This window comes from Gymnoscopelus braueri, assembly GCF_963280865.1.
Source record: "Gymnoscopelus braueri genome assembly, chromosome: 14".
Lineage (NCBI taxonomy): Eukaryota > Metazoa > Chordata > Actinopteri > Myctophiformes > Myctophidae > Gymnoscopelus > Gymnoscopelus braueri.
The window spans coordinates 36,642,720-36,664,693 of record NC_137619.1 but is presented as its reverse complement, the minus strand read 5'-3'; the positions used below and the strand labels follow the sequence as shown (position 1 = coordinate 36,664,693).

The window sequence follows — 21,974 nt, the reverse complement described above, 5'->3', positions numbered from 1 at the left end:
AGACATATCACAGGTTGTTTTGTGATCACTAGTTTTTCGATGTGCCCAGTAGGTAGTTTTATTGAGGCAACAACAGCAGGTATCATTTCAGCCTCGGTAGTATCGCAAGATTTGGTTGTCAGACTGGCAATGATGGACAGTCTTGCGATACTTTGCCACGTTCATAAACTTACTTTTCCCTCTTTAGATACCTCTATACAATTACACAGTGTACACATCGAAAAGCAATACAGCAGAAAAAACAACATGTGATATGTCCTCTTTTATTTTCCTGGACCGAGTATTTTACAAGGGTCTCAATCATTCAGAAATGGTGATTATTTATAAGCCGGTACACCTGGCTCTCATTGACTGCCATCTGCATTCCATCAAACTCCCGGCTGCAGCCGGAATTGCAATCTGCCAGCTGGAATTGCTGGATAGAGAAAATGCTGTCGGTGTCCCTTCCTTAATTTACCTTCCTTGGGTTTGTCTCCCCCCGGACCTCTGGTCCATACTAATAATAATAATAATAATAATAATAATAAATATTAATATTATTATTATTACTCTTTTTTGTTTACGTCTGTCTAAGATAAGAATGCCTTGAATCTTTACTTCAGTAAGGTATTAAATACTAGCCTGGTAAACCCGGAGTGAGTCTGGCATGGGGGCCTGTTTGGCTTTTTGGCTGTGGGCGGGAGTAATACTATTGACTGACAACCCCTTCAGCCAATCAGCAGTTCGTTCCACCACCAACCCTTCAGCCAATCAGCAGTTTGTTCCACCACCACCACAGAGCAACTTGACGCAAAGGGCCATGCCTGAAAATAGGTTACTTTAGTCGGATACATGAATGTCAATGCCCGCCCCTGACAGTTCTCTGAAATTTTATTTTCAAATAGGCTTCTTAAAAGTAAATTCCGTGCCACTAAAAAGAAGTTTGAGAGCGTTTAGAAGTTTTAAAACAGCGGACAAAACAGCGGACAAAGTTTTAATGGCCGCCGTTCCATTTCGCTCGGCTGCACTCGGCTCCATTCGGGTTCACTCGGGTTCCACCTGATTGGCCAACATGCGCTGTCAATCATAGAACAATGAGCGAGGACGCTGTGATAGGAGAGTTCATGTTATGAACTCCGCAGAAACGCCCAGACAGGCGCTCAGGCCAGACTCCTTCCTAATATCAAATGGAAATGAGATTTCCGGAGGGAGGGGTTTACCAGGCTAATTAAATACACCACTTTGAGAAAGAGCACCTTCAATATTGCACTCACAGCTTCCATATCCCAAAGCACTCCTTTGTTCTCTATCATCTCAAGTTAATGAACTTACTTGAATAATTGAGTCATTGTTGGCTAAACATCATTGCACAGTTAATAAGTCATGGATGTTTGAATATCTTCCTTCAATCTTTTATCCAGGGATTTCTTTTGCTAGACTTTTCAAATAAATCTGTGCTTTAAAATGCATTAAAACGCAATAACATGGCTTTAATAAGAAATATAGATCTTTCTTTATTATTAGTTTTCTTTTTTTCTCCTTTAAAAAAAAAATACAATGATATTAGTGTGATGGATTACAAGTTTCCATTCTCTGCAAGTTGTTTTTCATACTGTAAATATAAAACTGAAAAATAAAACAAACCACAGTATGCTTTGGAAATGGTCAGTAATGTCAGTTGTACCGTGAGTCATAGTCAGTGAGCTAAACATTCCACTCCAACAAATGGTCCTTTAATGAACTTGACTTATGGTATACCCTCTGTCCATTGAATGTAAAAAAACAACGCATGGGTACCCGAGGCTACTGTCATTGAATGTTAACAACCCCTTAATAAGAGGACCATTACCTGACACAGCATTTCAACATTGGACATACAGTAATCTAACGTTTTCAAAAAGTGTGTGGCTCTTTTAAAAATGTATTTATTTATTGTTATATTTAGGCTATATCAGTCAGGAGAGTGTAGAGAGACATCAAACCAAGGGCAAAGAGAGGAGAGACATGCGAGACACGATGGGGGTCTTATTCAAACTTGGGTCCTCACACTCGCTATGTAGGAGCATATCACCTGTACACTAACTGGCTGAGGCAACAGGTACCCCGTGGTTCTGCTATGAGCTGTCAGGGGTTGCCCAGCATCTTGATGCAACTCTGATGAAAGTTAGCCTCTGTAGAAAAACAGTTATCTGTGCCTCTGCTATGAACATGCTCAGTTGCACCCGGATTGAATCAACTGAGAACCCTTTAAGCTGTTTGTCAAAGAACAGCAAATGATGGAATCAGCTGTGATCTGCTTGCTACATTATAATCAAATACAGTTAGGTGTATGCATTCTCCTTCTGCATGGACATATATGATGTATTTTCCACTACAGCACACAGCATGCATGCACACACTATTGTACTTTTATGTAGCTGTAAACAAGATGTTGCAATAAAGAAACCTTGAACCTTGAAAAAAGAACACACACACACACGCGCACACGCACACACACACACACACACACACACACACACACACACACACACACGCACACACACACACACACACCCACCCACACACAGTGGGAGTGCTTTGAACCGAAGCACATCCAATTACTTCACAGCATGTTAGATTGCGGTGCATCCGGAGTCTGTCATTAGCGTCAGCAGATCTGATATTAGCTCCACTAATGGGATGATGATCAACACTGTCCTTTCACCTTCACACTGACAAATGTATCCCCTGTCTCCGTGTGTAAAGGAGGTGCTTTTTATTGCTGAGATATTGGTCCCCTAAATCACAATAGAAATAACATTAATTTCAGCTACGGGACAGGCACCTCTTGCAGGAATAACAACATGATGATTAATACTGGCTGTGTTTGGCTCTGAGCCTATCGCAGTCTCTTTTGATGAAGTTTTATAAGTATGAATTAGGGAACGTGAGGCGAAAATCCAATCTGAATGCCAAGCCAAGAAGAAGAATGTGTGGGACGCATTGATCCATTGGAGGTGATTTTGATACTATTTCTCCAACAGGAAGGTTATTATCCCATGGCCATGACGGTTACTTGATTGATTCATTCCACTTTGTGGGGCATTTCATGCATAGTGTTGCTCTTAAACCGGCTACATGTTTCCATGACATGATTTGGAGTTGCTGTTGTTGTTTTTGCTTCCTCCTGCTCAATTAACGAATTAACTAATTTAATTCACTTTAATATTTTCTATTACTTTAAACTAATATGGTTTCGTTTTGTTAATCACTTTGCTTTGGGGGTGGCAGTGGTATACAGGAGGTTAACTCATTGAGTGCCCAAATTATTATTATCTATTTCTGGCCATTACGATTATTATTATTTATTTTTCAAAGTAAAAAAAAAGTGCTTAGGAAGCGAGATACAGCCTTTTTCAGTTATAAGTTAAACAAGGAGTGGATGGAGCTGCAAATCTTCAGATAATGATATCTTGGGTTTCAAAAACACGTGAAACACGTTAATGACACGTTGTTGCACCATAGCGCTAAAACACGTGAAACACGTTAATGGCACTCAATGAGTTAAGTGCCTGTCTAGGAGCAGGAAGGTTCCAAGTTCGATCCCCGCCTCTTCCTGGTTATGTGTCAAAGAGTCCTTGAGCAAGACACTGACACTGCTCCTGATGAGCAGGCCAGTACTTTTCATGGCCTTTTTAAAAAAAGACTAGAATAAGCGTTATTTAAATGCAATCCATTTATAATTGGCCAGTTATATTCAACCATAATAATACATAATTGATAGATATTTTATTGTCTGTTTGTTAATGATTTCATGGTATAAGACAGATACATACTGTCTTGTGTTTAACCGTCATGGACATACATAAAGGCCGTCAACTTTCTATGCCAGACTGCATGCAACCCCAGTATGCAGCCCTGAACTTTAAAACAGAATACTGTCTGGCCAAGGACCTGGAGGTTATAATAATGCATAATAATACATCAAACTTACATAGCGCTTGTTATAGTACCCAAAGTTGCTTTACAACACCCCCCCCAAAAAGAAATTAAATAAATAAATAAATAAATAAATAAACAAACACTTTATTAGGAGAGAAATAGTTAAAAGGCTAAGAATTGAGCAAAGAGACATTAAGTTAAGACTAAAAGGCAGAAAAGGAGATTTGAAATGAGTTAGGCGGGGAAAGCAAGTCTGAGAAGGTGGGTTTTGAGGGAGGCTTTGAACGCAGCAAGGGTAGGGGTGTACCATTGTACACAACTTTCATGTAGCCCAGAATGTAGCCCAGAGACTGTAATACAATTGCCACTTTGGTTTGAGCTTTGATATAACTTTAATTTACTTAAAGTGCAGTGATTGTGTGGGCAGCAAAACCCATGAAGACATCCTCCACAGATCACTCTTCATCTGTTTCTGCTTAGCCTGTGTGTGTGAGTGTGTTCAATCATTATTATTATTATTATTATTATTTTTGGATAAATGCAGGCAGTAGTTAATGACTTAGGATGCAGTGGAGGCTCTGCATTTGTGTATGCGTGTGTGTGTGTGTGCGTGTGTGTGTGTGTGTGTGTGTGTGTTGGATGGGCAGGCATGGATATGTCTTCACTGACTATATCAGTATCAGCTCCTAATCCTCTGGGACTTTAATAACATTCTCAGTGAGTCTGAGCAACGGAGCAGATGAGCCGGGTATAGGGACGGGAGGGATGAGTTATTCATGAAGCAAATAGTGTCATTAGCACACAGTGTAATTTATTTGGTGATGTTTAGGGTAAATGTAATGCGGCTGAAGTGAATCGTGCGCGGAGACTCAGCAAGGTGTAAAATGAGGCATTGTCTGTTCTCCTAGATGCTGCATACTGATCAGCTGAGATACTGCTAGAATGTTGTTATGTTCTTCTACAAGGTTTTCCTTTATTTCATTTGTAATCATCTACTTGTATTGCAAACATGCATATGAAGATATCCTTGTTCTAACATTAATGACTTTTTAGGGCTCTAAGATTAATTCCTGTTGGTCCATCCATCCACACAGCGTGAGATATCTCAAAGACTACTGGTTGGATTGCGATGAAATTTGATGTGCACCTTATTCTCTGTAGAGGAAGACCCCTACTGATTTTAGTGACCTAATGTCATCTCCTCTAGTGCCACCCTTAGGCCACAATTTCCACTTTCACACAAGATATTTCAAAACTTAATGGGCAGATTGCCCATTGGATACACAAATCTACCCCCCCCCCCCCCGAGCTTCTAGATCTGCTATTTTTGTCGAATGTTCATCCCAGAATAAGAACACAATTATGGTTATGGTTAAGTTGGAGCAGAGCAATGAAATGCAATATGAGACCTTCACAAGCGGTATCCCCCTAAGTGTATAAATCCCCCCTATATGTGAAGCATTTTAAGGGGGAAAACCACATGCCTCTCTTACCTCTATATTTACACTAGGTTCTTCCATATCCAATTTGTGGAATTGCGGTTCTATATTAATTGTTTTGCTGTTTTTAACTCACAAGGGGCTATTTGCCAATCAATAAAAATAGTTTATGATGTATTTATTTATTATTATTTTGTATAATATGTACTATATTTGTTTTGAAATACATTATTTTCACTTTCAGTGTTGTGTTATTTCAAATATTAATTTTCTGGCTATGGTAGAAAGAAGAACTGTAGCCTAGGGCACTGCTATGGAAGAGATGCTTTTGAAATATGTTATAGTGGGGTGAACAAAACAAAACGCACAGAATAAGGTCACATCTGGCACATCGCTGAGTGGCCAGGAAAAGGCTAGAGAATGCAGGGGCATGCTAATGTGTGGTTGTAAACAGTAGGGCTCTTTAATCTAGGTTATCTAGGTGAAAGAGCCTTGCCTTTCCTTGCCCCTCTAAGCAGAATAAAAAATAATCATCGCATTGTACTGTATTGTTCACGGATTCCCTAGAATCTACGCCAGAATCCTGTTTTCAGCTCAGCATTCAACATTATTTTCCCAACTCCAAGACCAGCTCATCCAGCTGAGCATCCCTGACTGTGCTGACTTCCTTTACAGACAGGAAGCAGCAACTGCGTCCGGGTAAATGTATCTTGGCACTCCAGACCTCTCCAGTGCTCTCTCCTCTGCTCTTCTCTTTACGAACAGACAGCAGCACCTCTAGCCATATCAAACCTCATTGGCCTAATCTCCAATGGGGACTGGTCTCGAAGTCTTTAAGTTTTGAAGTTGACCATCTGGCTTCCTGGTGCATCCAGAACAACTGAACTCAATGCTCTAAAATACTGCAGAGATGGTGGTGGACTTTAGGAATGTCCAGATAATTGCTGACCCAACTCATCCCAGACAACACTTTAACGACACGCAATCCAGCAAGAGTTACCAGCCTATCTAGAAGAAACCTTGAACCACTTGGAACAGTTTTCCACAAACAAGCCCCCTGCCCCTCACTGACCCTGGGACTACCACTACAACCACCCTCTCCGATTCTGATTCTACAGCAATGATTTTCAGCCCCTATAGGTTGAGAGCAAAACTTGGCTCTGATGTGTTCTGACCATAGAGTTAAAACTAATAGAGAGGGCACCGGATTTCGCCTCCCATCCACTTGCATTGAGTTGCTCACCCAGCGCATGAGGCGAATTCACCCCTTCTTCCGGGTTGTGAAGTGTGATGGGCGAGGCCTATTTGGGGCCACTGTGACACGTTTTGCGTCACATCAGTAACGCAGCCCCGTGCGCAAGCTTGTGCGCAAGCTCGTGAGTCGAGCCCATTGGTCGAAACCGTTTTCGCTCGTTCATGTACAGTGGCAACCAGCCGTTTTGAGCTGCAGTACCTATGAATGGCCAGCATGTCCATTGCGCTTCAATGCAACCATTGGGTTCTGGGGGCTTGGTTGTGACAGGGTTATGGATAAACAACATTTGTTATTGGAGGAATATTGTGTTCCTTCTGTATGAAAGAAAATACAAAAAACGTGGAAATAGTGGTACTCCAAGGCTCAGCCTGTCATTTTATTTGTGTGCACTTTTTTTTAAAGCTGCTTCTTCAGGCTGCTAACACGTTTTGGCCAGAGCCTTCATCAGAGCATATGGTGTTATTTGCATATTCTGTCTTGACTTAACGTTAATATTTGTTAACATTTGGATCCCTGGGCAAAACAAATAGAGAACAACAGCAGAACTCAATGATACTGATGATTATTGATTGTATGTGTCAACACAACATTATGGTACAGTAAAATAAAGATTAGCTTGGAAAACATTATGCAAACAGCACCAGTAATCAATGTTTATTATGTTGTGCCACAGATTCACAGAGTTCCTGGAGCCTTTTGAGAGAGTTATCCAACCAGAAGAGCTTTGGCTGTACAAAAACCCTCTGGTGGAGTCAGATCACATACCCAAAAGGGTTATGTTCGTAAGTAGCCTCTTCTGATTACACATTTGTCCTATTACACACAGATTCAATTCTCACAAGTTGATCATCAATACCTCCCCATCTGCGATATTATTGTCCCTGCCCCTGAGCCTTTGTTGAAGTCTTAGCATTAACAGTAATGCTCAGAAATCATTTTGGTAGATCAATATTCTAAAACCCTTTTTGTCACTGCTTAAGTAAGTCTTTGCCAATAAATAGGCTATGGGAAACACTTTACAGAGCTACTGTAAGTCTCACACTGATCGTGGCATTTCTGTCATTTATTTTGTGTGCTATCAATAGCAAGTGTGCAATTTGTGATTGAAGCTGCACAAATTGCCATGTTTGTGTCAGTGGCAAGGGCCCTCTATAGAGGACAAATCGAGATAGATCCAAATGAAAATATCAATCTTTATAAATACTTCAACTATAAGCACAAAGCTGCTTCACAAGAATAATGTTTGTGTTATGATTTTGCTGAATATTATTCTTTTATGTGCATAGATAACTGCACTAACACAGTAAATGCAACGGTTTCACCGTTGCATTTACTGGTTGTACACATACTTTAAAATCTAAGAGGCGGCATCACCAAAACCTGACTGTGGATGGAAAGTAATAGATGGAGTCAGAACACACTTATATTACTTAGAGGATGCCATTGCCACCCAAACAGGGCTCCTGCCGCGGAGCTCGCTGAGGGAGTGCGTTGTTTGCATCTCTGGGGGCAAGCTATTAGGGGATAACATCTTCTAGGCCCAATTATATTTTGAGGACAGCTATGAAGTTTACAGGATCATATTGGCTTTGCAAATTTTTGCTAATTAACGACAAAAACCAAACCAGATGTTCCAGCCTCTCAAAAAATTGTAAACAGAGATGGGAAAAGTACTGACATTCTGTACTCGAGTAGAAGTACAATTACTTGAGTAAAAGTAAAAAAGTACAGGCTCTGAAATGTACTTTATGAGTAAAAGTAAGAGTATTTTTACCGGATATTTCTGTGCAAAGCCAATTGTACCCCAAGGCTATTAAACTTAAAAGATCCCCACCAAACTCACGTCTTAAAACTGGCCCAGGATTGGTTTCCAAACTGTGATGTGACGAATCATACAAGTAGTCGACCCAACTCTTGAAATCAATAAGTGGTTCTCAACCTTTTTACACTGAGTACCACCTGAGAAAATATTTGCTTCTCCAAGTAGGCTACCACCATTATGACTGATGTTAAAATACAGTAGCGTAGTCCTACCCCATCCTACTCAGCTAAATTGTCGAATGTTTATGCATGTTCTAATCATATAGACTTTACTTTAGACCAGGGGTCTTCAACAGGGGGTCCGGGACCCCTAGGGTCTAGGGTCTACAAGCTCACAACGCCTCGCGCTGCAAGGCGTAGTGAGCTTGTAGATCGGCTATTTTCGGCAAAGAGGTTTGGTGTAGGGGGGAAAAGGAGCAAATCAAGTACTAACTAGACGCGTCGCAATTCAGGGCAATTGCAGAGTGTGGTTGCACCGACGCCAGTCGCGGGTCGCTGCCGCCGGGACTCGAGGAATACGCTGGGAGGAATACCGTTGGAGGCTGTGCCAATTACATTGTCACGCAACTCCTGAGATCACTTGCATTTCATTTTGAGAGGATTGATCCCCCCAAAATAAGGTTTTTGCATCAAACGGTTACATTTTGAGCATTTGTGGCGCCCCCTATGGATCAAAGTGGAAATTCCTTTGGGGATTTGTTGAGTAAACCACACTTGACATGTGATTCAAATTTGGCTGGACGTTTTGTTCGTGATTTGTGGGCTTTTTTGTAAAATGGGCCCCTCCCGCTAACTTTGGAAGCCATTTACGGACGAACGGTATGGACTATCAAAATAGTTAATAGATTTGTTGAGTAAACCAACCTTGACATGTGATTCAAATTTGGGTTTGACTGGACCTTTCGTTCGTGATTTCTGGCATTTTTGGTAAAACGGGCCCCTCCCACATGACCCAGGAATCCAGGGGAAAAGATTTTTTCATTCTACGACCTACGGTTCAAAAGTTATAGGCCAAAATGTAAAGTGGGCTGTTATAGCGCCACCATGTGGCCGACTGGTGTAATTATTTTATTAATAATTTGGCAATAAACTATGAACCTCCCTTCAAAGTCTTTTAACTCTAGCACTTACGGTTTCCAAGAAAAAAATATTTTTGGTAAAACGGTTCCCTCCCACTAACTTTGGAAGCCATTTACGGACGAACGGTAAGGACTATCAAAATGCCGTTTGGATATGTTTATCGCATGGGCCCAGAGATCATGTGTACCGATTTTTGACATAGGAAATTTGGACAAAATGTGTGGGAGGAGGAGCTAAAAGTGTGTTTTGAACAAAATTCAAAATGGTGGAAAATCTATCCTGACACAAATGCGTCATGACCTAAGGAATCTAGGGGAAAAAAGATTTTTATTTTACGACCTACGGTTCAAGAGTTAAAGGCCAAAACGTAAAGTGGGCTGTTATAGCGCCACCATGAGGCCGACTGGTGTAATTATTTTTTAAATAATTTTGGACTAAATCATGAACCACCCCTCCAAGTCTTGAAACTCTAGCCCTTACGGTTTCTGAGAAAGAAATACTTGAATGGGAGTTTTTTCATTTTCCCATGAAAGTGGATGGGGAAGTTTAATGCACTAATAAATCAATATCAATTAAACTATGTAACCAATCTCTTAGCAAAATACAAGCACACGATTCCCGGTGAGGCCGGTCATTTTGACATATGCCACTAAATTGGGAAAAATAAACTGTGGGAGGAGATGCGGTTGAAAATAAACCGCTAGGGCCTCTGGAGGATAACAATAGTCTGGTTGCCCTGTTAGGGCAACCACACTAATAAGTAGACTATTGAAGGTTTTAAGTGGTTAAATGTCTGAAATTAATAAATGACATCTATGAAAATGTTTAATCTGGAACACAATTTTATACAATATGTAGTGGGGGTCCCTGCTTCATCTCTCTCAGCTAAGGGGTCCCTGCTTCATCTCTCTCAGCTAAGGGGTCCCTGCTTCATCTCTCTCTCAGCTAGGGGGGTCCCTGCTTCATCTGTCTCTCAGCTAAGGGGTCCCTGCTTCATCTCTCTCTCAGCTAGGGGGTCCCTGCTTCATCTGTCTCTCAGCTAAGGGGTCCCTGCTTCATCTCTCTCTCTCAGCTAGGGGGGTCCCTCCTTCATCTCTCTCTCAGCTAGGGGGGTCCCTCCTTCAACTCTCTCTCAGCTAAGGGGTCCTTGGCCTGAAAAACGTTGAAGACCCCTGCTTTAGACTATTTACCCCCATCTTTTTTCTTTTTTTTTTTTTACAGTTTGAACAAAATAGCCAATTTTACATCGAGGTGACCAGATGTAGTAGTGTGCCACTATACTGTTAACATACTACAGACAGACACACACAGCAAGAGATGGCATTAACAAGTTGGTAATGCCATCGCTTGCTGTGTGTGTCTGTCTACTAGACAAGTCTACTGGCTACTTCAAAGTAAACGCACACGCACACACGCAGGCATGCACACACACACACACACACACACACACACACACACACACACACACACACACACACACACACACACACACACACACACACACACACACAGCTAACAAGCAAAGCCAGAAATGACCAAAAAGTTGTGCACCTGAAGACCATGTAGACTTTTTTTTTAAACCAAAGCTACAGTTGTGCGGACTTTTGTCTTTACACACACAGAGTAGAACTAATTTTAATAGCCAGTATCATGATATAATTAATAACCACTCACCTAATGCTTCGGAGGTTCAAAAAGAACGCACTTCCAACGTGTTTAAGTCACAGGACACACTTCCTTTAAAAATGATTTCAAAATAAGAGCATCTGGTGATATGATTAGTCAACACTAGCTTTATTTTTTTGTCTAGTTACAGGAAGTAGACATTTGCAGTAGGCCTATGTTACACACCGGTGTGTGTGACTCACTCTGGCCAGAGCTATACTGACGTGCAACATTAATATTTAGCATTAAAACAAAAGTAACGAGCCTGTTTTGAAAAAGTACTCAGTAGAAAGTACTAGTACTTGTGTTAAAATGTAACGGATAAAAGTAAAAAGTAGTCAGAAAAATAAGTACTCAGTAAAGTACAGATACTCGAAAAAAGTACTTCGTTACAGTAACAAAGTACTTGTACTTCGTTACTTCCCATCTCTGCTTGTAAATAGGAAAACAAAGCTGCACCCTTCTATGACAAACAGTTTATAGGAAGGCACACCATCTAAAATGGCACAGTTGAGTGAGCACAATGTTACAGCAAGATTGACTTTTCTAACAGCTATACCGTATAAGGTGAAGGCCTGACATAGTCTGCTTGCTACAACCTAATTACACTGGTTGCCCTGGGGACAAATGGGATGTTAAGGCTGATCGTATACAGAACTTTTACATGGATAAACAACGGTTCTCCGCTGCATCAAGCAAGCAGCCATCACTCTCCATGAGCTGAATACTATTAAATGACTCGTAAAATTGAATATGTATGAATGAAATAACTGTATTTTCTCACAAACTGAATTTTGAATTAATCATAAAAAAGTATTTGAGTACTGACTAATTATCACACTAATTGCTAACCGTTGTACACCGTTGACAGCCAAACATACTTCAAGTGGACCTCAGGAAGCTTTTCTCAGGATATTCACATTAATATGAATATTGTTAATCATGCTTCCCTTAACAATCATTTAGTCACCCGATGGCCTAACCAGTATAGCGACACATAAATGCACTGCTAGTACAGTATATTCCATTATTTCTAATTACCATTTCAGTGTCTTCCATAAAGAACTAGAAAAAGTGCTCCTCGGAGCACAGGTCTCGCCAGGTCAGGTACGTTATTGTGGCCTCCTGGTGGCGCTATAGTAGGCCAATGTGAAAAGGGTGCCATTTATTCTTAGGTCGTTCACGGCAATCGGACACTGCATTCATGATTTGAGGCATTTTGTTCCAAAAATGTGTTTTGCTAAATTAGACCTGCTGGTGGCCAATGTGAAAAGGGGTGGCATTTCTTCCTCAGCCTAGTGGGAATGTGTTTGTGAAATCTCACGGAAATCGCAAGCTGCGTTCATGATTTGAGGCATTTTGTTTAAAACTGACCATGCACGTGCACACATAGACATGAAAGGGGGCTTGAGCCCCTGCCCTTTTACCCGTCGCTAAAAAAAGTGCCCTCTCCAGACTGGAAAAATAAAAAAAAAGGAAGACAAATTCTAGCGGCCTAACGGTAAGGCTGACGGAAATGCCAGTGGGTGTGTTGGATGCAGCTCAAAGTGAACTTTTCTCAGGTATCTAGTATGTCGCCGTACGACCTTCCTATCCCGTGTTATTAAAAAAAAACGGGCGACAATGGCCAAAAATCTGCGATCCAAAATCGGCGAAAGTGGCCGTTTTCAAGATGTTTTGGCCATTATCTCTGGAACGGAATGTCCAATCTGCTCAGTTCAAAGCTTGTTGGGTGCGTGACTTTGAGGCCATTAAGCACGCAGTGATACCTTTTCGGGTTTTTGGACCTAAAAGTATGATAATTGTCCGTGAAACAAAAGTGCCCTTTTGAAATTCCAGCCCCTGCCTCTCCAAATCCTTCTGCACGTCCCTGAAACTGACCAATCCTGCAAATTTTGGAAGCCAACCTTAGCCAATGAGGATGGAAAATGGGAAATCTGACAGATCCGTGTTGATCACATGACTATAGAGATACTGTGTACCGATTTGCATGACGTTTGGATAAAATCTGTAGGAGTAATATTAAAAAATGGGTTTTGCACAAATCGGCCTCCAGGTGGCGCTATAACAGGCCCATGTGAATGAAAAATTTGAGGCAGAGTTTCTGAATTGGCATCCAGGGAGTGTGTGTGCACAGTTTCGCAGCGACCGGGCCAACGGTGCCGGAGATAAGCTGCTAACACACGGACAGGACACACACACACACGCACACACACGGACGGACGGAGGGTAAAACATACTCTCTCGCCATGCCTTGACAATTATGACAGAAGTCACAAACTTGAATGCCAATGAAAGTCTTGCAATGACAGGCTGCTAAAATGTCAGTGGCAGAAAAAAAGGCACCCCTGGTGATGATATGAATCTTTGAGTTAAGTGTTCTTAATGCTGACACCTGGCAGACGCTCCTCATCCATGTCATTTTGCCTGAAAATTGCCCTGAAATGGTTGAAATTTATCAGGGAATAAAAATAGTCAGGAATGATTTCCGGTAACGTACGTGACATTTGACTAAGACTTTCATTAAGCTGTACTAGCCTGGATCCAGCCCCAAGAGTTTCTCATTTTCATATTACACATTCATTATAGATTTTTTTACGCACATCCCCCTTTCTTTGGTGCTGAGCAAAACGTACAGAAACTAAATGTGCAAATGAGGGCTTGCTATACTGTAACTCTTATTGTATACTACAAAAAAAAGTTTATCATTGTTTATTATTATTGTATATTTTACACTTTTTCGTTTATTCATGGGACCATTACAAGTTAGTGATACACAGGATTATCCGGGGACTGACTGTGTTAGAGCCTGCTTTATGGAATGTATATGGAATATTATTTACCTGGTCAATGATATTGGCCCGGATTCATAAAGGGATTTACGACCATATTTTGTACGTACCGGCATTTAGGACAAATCCTACACCTGCAGTCGGATTCATAAAAGTTTTTTGGTCTGTGTTTTGTGCGTCAGGTGCGCACGTTCTCAGGTCAGCCCCAAGGCTGTCTTACCAGGGCTGAAATGTGCGTATGTCTTTAGAATGCTTTATTCTTCATGTCAAAATCAATTACAACAGTGGCAAACCTCAAATAAAATATGTATGTGGCCAACTTGTGTCAACACATTTTTTAAAAGACAAAATATGAAATAATTTTTTTTAAATTGAAATGAAATAAATAGGCTGAGGCCTAATCATGACCAGCTTGTTCAAAGTGATTAATGGTGCTATATAAAGGACTTGGGGCGGCTCTCAGACTGGGCACTATGGCAGATTTGATGCTGTTAGAGCATTTGGTCAACCAAGCCATGAATAAGAGGACTGTGCGAACATGTTAGAGGAGAGTGACGAGTGGCTCCGGTGTTGCCAGATTCTGTGAGAGAAATAAGCAACCAGGTCTATGAAAATAAGCCCAAAAGAAGCTAGCCATATGAGAACTGTAAACCTATATATATATATATATACACTGTATACATTGAAATTATATACTGTAGTGTATACATTGGAGATAGCCGATCTACAAGCCAATCTACAAGCTCAAAGCGCTTCGTGATGCGTTGTGAGGTTGTAGATCTGCTATTTAAAAATATATATCTTGAAATAAAATGTGCAAGGCTATTTGACCATGATCAGAGCGGGCATGGACAGACTGGAAGGCCCACATTTGGATAAATAGTAGATAAATTGTCAGCGAAATGCAGAGAAGAAGATGCCCACCCCCCCCTCCCCCCTCCCCAGAACCGTACCCATACCAAGAACCCACCCCCCCTCCACCAGCCCCCCTCATGGACACCTGGTGTTATGACTTTGGTTCGGAAGCCATTCAAGGACGTCTCACGCAGCCTTACAATTCGCTGCTATCGCACAACAACAACATGCGATAAGCTCTGCCATCAGCCAAGAGACTGCTCTGAACTGGGTGAAGCCCAAGGACATGTCACAGAGTTCCACATACACACACACACACACACACACACACACACACACACACACACACACACATGTCTGCACTACATGCCTTCGCCCCCCCCCCCCCCCCGCTCCTATCATCCTATCACTGCTCCCCTCCCCACTCCACCCTGGTGTTTTTTTTGCTCCTCGGACGCTCTGCCCCCTTTTGGGAGCAGAGCGTGCGAGCAGTGCTTTTTTTTGCCTGTGTACCCCATTCTATCCCACCCCCGCTCCCCGTCCAAAACTCGTTGCAGTGAGGGAACGGGCAACCCGCCCAAGAGAGCGCCGCCCATGGCTGCTGTGGTGTTGGGGAGTGTTGTTTCTGTCTGTTGTAAACTGTGCTCCGCTGTACCAAATCAAATTCCTAACATGTTCACATGTCATGGCAATAAAGTCTTCTGATTCTGATTCTGATTCGGAATATTTGGAATATTTTTTAAACATTCTAACAACACAAATCTGGTAAGGGGCTCCAGCTGGCACAACACATTTTCAGATGGGGCTTATAGGGATAAATTAGCCTACATATTAACTTGGGGGTCCATGACATAAAAATATTTGAGAACCACGGTTAAAATAATTGAACAATTGTGAAGCAAGCCCAAATAATGAACTACACTTTAGAAACAAGCCCAAAAAAGCGCACTCCACAGCTACCAATATTTACAAGCAACTTTACAGAAAAATAAGCCCAAATTCGCTTATAATAAGCGGACATGGCAACACTGTTCAGTAAAGTGACAGATTTGATCAGAGAGAAACTGCTGAGTCACCCCATATTTACGAACCTCTTTATGAATCGTGGACTCAGGAAAAGAGGGGAAGTCCGCACACCGTTTGAGCTCCCAGTGGAAGAGTTTTAGTTTATTGTTAGGCAACGTTTTGACCGTAACAGGTCTTCATCAGGTCTTGCCGAAGACCCGTTACGGTCGAAACGTTGCCTAACAATAAACTAATACTCTTCCACTGGGAGCTCAAACGGTGTGCGGACTTCCCATTCCTGATGTACGTATTGTTGTCCAGCACCCGATTAATTGTTTTAGGATGTGCGTGCTTACCCCTCGTCCCAATGATATTGACTCCTCAGTGCATACTGGGGCAAAGAGACAAAGTTATAAATTCAGCTTCACACAGCAACCAGAGTCAGGCAAATTGACTACTGCAATTCGATTTCTCAATGCCTGTAAAATGGCACGGACGCACGCACGCACGCATGCACGCACGCACACACTCACTCTTTCATAGTCCAACATCTGTGAGAATGTCACGGGTGACACAAATGTGAAATTGGTCTTAGCGCCAGGCACCTCCCTCGACAAAGGGACCATTTGTGTAATGACATTTTCATTCAAAGCTTCCATGTTTAAATCATTAGTCATGTCCCTGGGTCTCTTTCTACCAGCATGAAAACAAGGCAATTTCATCCCAATTATTTTAGCACCATCAGAGGGGAGACCCACCTCAGAGCAACAAAACTTTCCCCACTGATGTTTTCCAAGGACCGAAACATGTTTCCATGGCAACTAAGATCCAGCAAGCAGTCTAAGGCCACCATCATCTTACGCTAACCACTGCTTTCCCCCATGACTCACATCCTAAACTTGAAACTTGACACAAAATTATAATTAAAACCCTAAGGACGCCTGTGCAGTGGTTTAAGTTTTCGAAGCGGTACCTGATAACACTATCACATTACTACACAGCACACACACTATCATAGTTTTTTCATCACCCCCATAAATTCTGTTTTGTATGTGGAAGCACTGATGTCAGATTGAGGAAAACAGTGGTGTGATTTCATTACACCATCCTAACAATCTGAACACAGGTTACATTTGTATTCCTTGCCACCAACACCAAGTGCTTGCTCATGAGGGATTGTGGGGCCTCTGTAAATTACAGAGTAACTATCTTCTTACAATAAATGCAGGGAATCTCTGTACGTGTGTGCGTCTGTAATCCACGTATCTCGAGAACCGTTCGACCGACGACTTTAAATTCGCCACACTACGTCGCAGACGACCCGAGGGAGTGCAGTGCCCCGGCGTCGAGTCGGACGGATAGGCGGTTGTCCAGAACCGCCAGAAAAGGCTCTGGCCGTGGCCCAAATTAGCCAATTGATTGCCATGGCAACCCCAGCCTAAGCTTGATTTGGCAAATTCCCTTGCATCGTTCCCGAGTATAAATAAGAAATACATTGAAATTGAATTGAAGCACAGGGATACAGTGATATTTTGTGGTATATTAAGATAACCAACATGTTATTGCCTGAAAGACATCACTCACGTTGTCATGTGTTGCTTGGAGATGTGCTTATCTGTTACCTAACAGATTGCTTTACATTATGTCTTACCATGTAGGCTACCCTTGGAGTGAGTCAAAGTGAAACTATAGTTAGGCCGGTTAATGTAAACCTTGCTATGAGACCAGCTTTGAGCAGGGGTGTAACATACAGATAGAATAATATATGTGAGCTTGGTTTGAATCATGTTGAGCATGTATCTCTGTAGGAGTTCAGATTGTAAGAGCTTTTGTCTTTAAGAATGAGTTGGAGCACGACTGGAGAATGTACTTTATTCAAGCTGTAATTTCTATACAGTGTAATTTCCTCTATGTGTGCTTTAATCCAAAGCACTATTAGTCCCCACCTTACAAGTAAATTGTTATGTGTTGCACATTAGCCTACTATAATTGCAGTGGAGCTGTATGCACTATAGTGTCAGGGTCAGGGATAAAGGTCCAGTGGGCACCTAAGCATTGTAGGCACCTCAACGTTAAATTGTCTGTTTTTGTTTTTCAAAATGTAAAAAAAAAAAAGAATAAATGTAATATTTGGAAAATGGTCATAAATAATGTAAAGTAACATGTACGGTACATCATTATCAGACCTATATGTACCCTTCAATTCTTGTTTATCCCCAAAATGACAGGTTTGGTAGCAATTTGTAGAATTTGTAGAAATATTTTGGCCTAGAAATTATTATACTGTATGTATTTGGCCTCAGGCTCTCATAGATAGATATAAAATCCAATAAATAAAAACATATTTCAAAAATGGTGTCCAGTGTTCTCAGGGGCATACTGTTCCGGTTGCCTGTGTCAGTACGCACTGTGGAACTCTGGTAAAAGTAAGTTGGGTTGTGTCTAGCAGTGTTGGGGAAGCTACTTTGAAAGCGTAGCTTGTAAAACTACAAGTAGTTCACCATGGCAGTAGCTTGATTAAGCTACATTTCTACCCCTGGAGGAATGTAGCTTGTAAAGCTACAGCTACATAGAAAAAGTATCTCAGCTACTCCCCCCCCCCCAGGGTTACATTGAGAATGTACATTTAACAAAATATAATATCCTACAAAAAAGTCACTTGCCAGCAGAAATATGCCTCCTATGAGCTCCTTTAAAAAAGGTTGACATTTTCTTTAGCAAACATCTGTGTTCCTAAAGATGACCGCTCATCAACCCTTGGGCTTGTGATGGACATTTTCCTCAAACTGTATTTTTGCCAAGGACATAAATGAGTGGTCAATAATATTACCATAAATAAAATACTAATGCATACTAGTCCAGTAGACACGATGGAGAACACATGCTGTGTTTTTAAAGAGGGAGAGTGGTTAGTCATCATCCCTCAGAGCTTTATTTTATTTTAATAATATAGTAAGTAGGAAAGCTGAGAGGGAAGGCGTAGATGGAGCAATTTGCAACCCATTTTCAAAAATTGCTTTAAAAGTCAAGTGTATTATTGTTATTATTTCCATGACCATCTCTGCACTTTTCTCCACTTTCTAAATCAAAGTGATGGCTTTGAACTTTTCAAAGCGTTAAAGACAATCGGAAACGGTGAGAAGAATTGTCATGTTGACATCATCCACCGTCATTACTCATAAGCTTAAAAAACTCGGGCTCAGACAGATTTTTCCAGGCCCAGTCATAAAGCACGTATCCGCCACTGTTCGGTACCTGGTTTAACAAGGTTTGAATACCTGTCTGGCAGTGTCTTTATTAGAGTCTTAATGTCAAAGGGCATTTGGGAAACCCAGCCAGCTCTAATCATGTTAAGTCAAAATCAGGTCATTCATTGGCATGGAAGACATTTTTTTTTAATGGTTCTCTGCATTGACGTTTCTGGGTGGGGTCTGGGGACCCCCAGGGGTCCTTGAGGGGGTTCCAGGGGGTCCCTAGCAAAATTGCTTAATAGCCTCAAAATATGTTTAACCTAACCACTTTAAACCTATTTTATACATCAGCATACAACAATGGACAGCAGGCATCTTGATGAGAGTGCCTGTTGTGAAAATGAACAGTGTGGATAATTCAACATCATGATGATGAGTGTCTTGCTATTTCAAAGGGGGTTCCGTTCTGGTACAAGAACACAGCAACCAATGGTAAATCAAAAATGAATATATTCATTTCATGTTATTGCCTAAAATTGTAGCTTGTAAATTGAGTAGCTAAGCTAAAAATAAATTACCCAAAAAGTAGCTTAATTACTTGAGGAGGTACACAAATATGAATGTAGCTCAACTACCGCAAGCTACAGCAAAATGTAGCTAAGCTACATAGCTCAGCTATATGTAGCTTAATGCTCCCCAACACTGGTGTCTAGTATATATTTTCTTACTTGTGTCCCCTAGAACTACTTCACTTGTACTTGTAACTGCACTCAACAAATACAATAGTGCTCATTCAAATTTCCATTTTGACTGTAAACATGATTGCGAGTGTCAATGAGAAGAATCGTGGGTGCATACAGTCCAGCTACTTCAGAGTGGAAAGGAAAATAAAAGTTTTATAGTTGGCAGAAGAAATAAATCCTCAAGGGCACAGATAGTTGAACCGATAAAAATGTATTTAGCACAAAATAAACTAGGGATCTTGCACTCATGGGAAATTCAATGTTTAGTGACACAATAACAGAGACCTGCTCGTTATGTTCCTGGCTGCTGTTGCTTAAGGCAGAGAAAATTTATTGAATCTGGCTTGAAAATAATTAATATTTTCCGAGACATGAAGAATTACCCATATACATAATATAGTGTCTTTACTTTACTTTATTTGTTTATTTAGACAGGACAGAGCATATTAATGAACACATGAACGTAAATACACCGGATTTAGCAAAGATGCTAATTTTCATCCGCAGTCCTCACACAAAACAGAAAAACAGAAAACAATAACATCAGAAAACAGACAAACGGTGAAATACAATTTCATTACATCACATAGCCTAAAAAAAACCTAAAATATGATCACAAATGGTTGCAGCTTTGATTTTCAAGCAACCATCTTTTCACATTGAATGTAGCACAATCCCTTATATGTAGAGGAAGGCCATTCCATGCTACACAACCCTGTACTGAGAGGACATTTTGACCGAAGGTGGTTTGCCGGTGCGGCACTTCACAATCTCCTCGAGTGGTTGCTCTGGTACTGATTCCTCTTTCAGGCTTCCTTTTAATGAATTCCCTTAGGGGGGGCGGGCACATACCATGTAAGGTCTTGTATATGACCCCAACCTGTTTGAACTTTTTGAAATTGTCGAAGCTAAAAAAATTGAGCCTGTCGCTGTCGGGCAGAAACCAGCTAACTCAATTTTTCAGCTTTTAAATTTGTTTTCATAAATCAACGCTATTGGACACCATTTACATCTGTGTGTTGGTTAAAACAATATTGATCCAATGAAAAGTATTAAAAAGTGCTTCTGACAAAACCAGCTAACTCCATTGGTAAGTTTGATAAACCATCGTCAAACTGTCGGCCAAAGCAGCTAACTCCACCCCCACACACAGAGCTCAAAGCTGCTGGTTGCAGAGTGGAAGAAAACAAACTTTAACAAGGCAGGGTTTTTCCCCCCGTGGTCTGTTAAAAGTAACTATGCAGTGTACCTGTTTATCAAACTTAGCACTGACGCTAATGTTATGAAAACAAGTAATTCTATGTCTAAAATCTACGTATTGTTTTCTGAGGAGAGCAATGTGACAAGAAATGTGTTCATATAGCATTTCTCTTGCTAGTTCTACTGAAACTGCAACTCTGTGAACCCCTCTTTGCAGAAGTTATTGTAATATTTAAAGTCCTGCTTATTATTGTAGGCCTATATAAGCAGTGTCATGAAGCATCAGGGCATTAATTCACGCATTGTGATGCATTGTGAGCTTGGAGATCCATTGTCAGCTGTTCTTATCAATGATGGACAAAACCTCCTAACTCCACTTCAGCTGGATTTGGGTAAAGTGGTGATAATATAATGACACATGCAAGTATCTGACAATATATAAAATCACAATACCAACTTTGATGATTATTTGATTTTTTTATATATATATATACACACACACACACACACACACACACACACACACACACACACACACACACACACACACACACACACACACACACACACACACACACACACACACACACAATAATAGCTAGCTGACATGTTACTCCCTTGAGGTTTTAGGAGGTCATTTTTAGAAACAAACCTGGAAGACATATTGAAGGGCCTCTGGAATCCACTAGCATATTATCTATGATATTGATGGGATCATTGAAAATACTTCTTCTTCCTTTTCTTCTCAGGCGATTTCTTTCCTCACCCCTCTAGCAGTGATATTTGTGGTGAAGATTATTCGGAGGACAGATAAGACAGAGATCAAGGAGGCGTGTTTAGGTAAGTGTATCCAATATCTTGCATCATGACTTATTCCTTTATTGTTGTTCACACATACATTTTCAGCGTATTGCAAGGTCAGTATACCACACAGATTACTACAACTCAGATGCTGTTAGAATCTCTGTAAAGTTATTCAAACAAATCTTCAGAGAGCTTTTTTTTCCCCCTGATATTTCCTCCATTAT

At 41.0% G+C, this 21,974-nt stretch overlaps 1 protein-coding gene across 1 annotated transcript in view; it reads left to right on the top strand.

Annotated features, from left to right (window-relative positions):
* Positions 1 to 21,974, top strand: part of plpp4 (phospholipid phosphatase 4) — a gene marked incomplete at both ends in the record, with an annotated part of 78,416 nt that overhangs the window by 25,019 nt on the left and 31,423 nt on the right. Inside the window, 2 exons of the mRNA XM_080449490.1 lie at positions 7,268 to 7,376; positions 21,696 to 21,786. Coding sequence (XP_080305616.1) covers positions 7,268 to 7,376; positions 21,696 to 21,786 — 200 coding nt within the window. The remainder of the gene's footprint in view (positions 1 to 7,267; positions 7,377 to 21,695; positions 21,787 to 21,974) is intronic.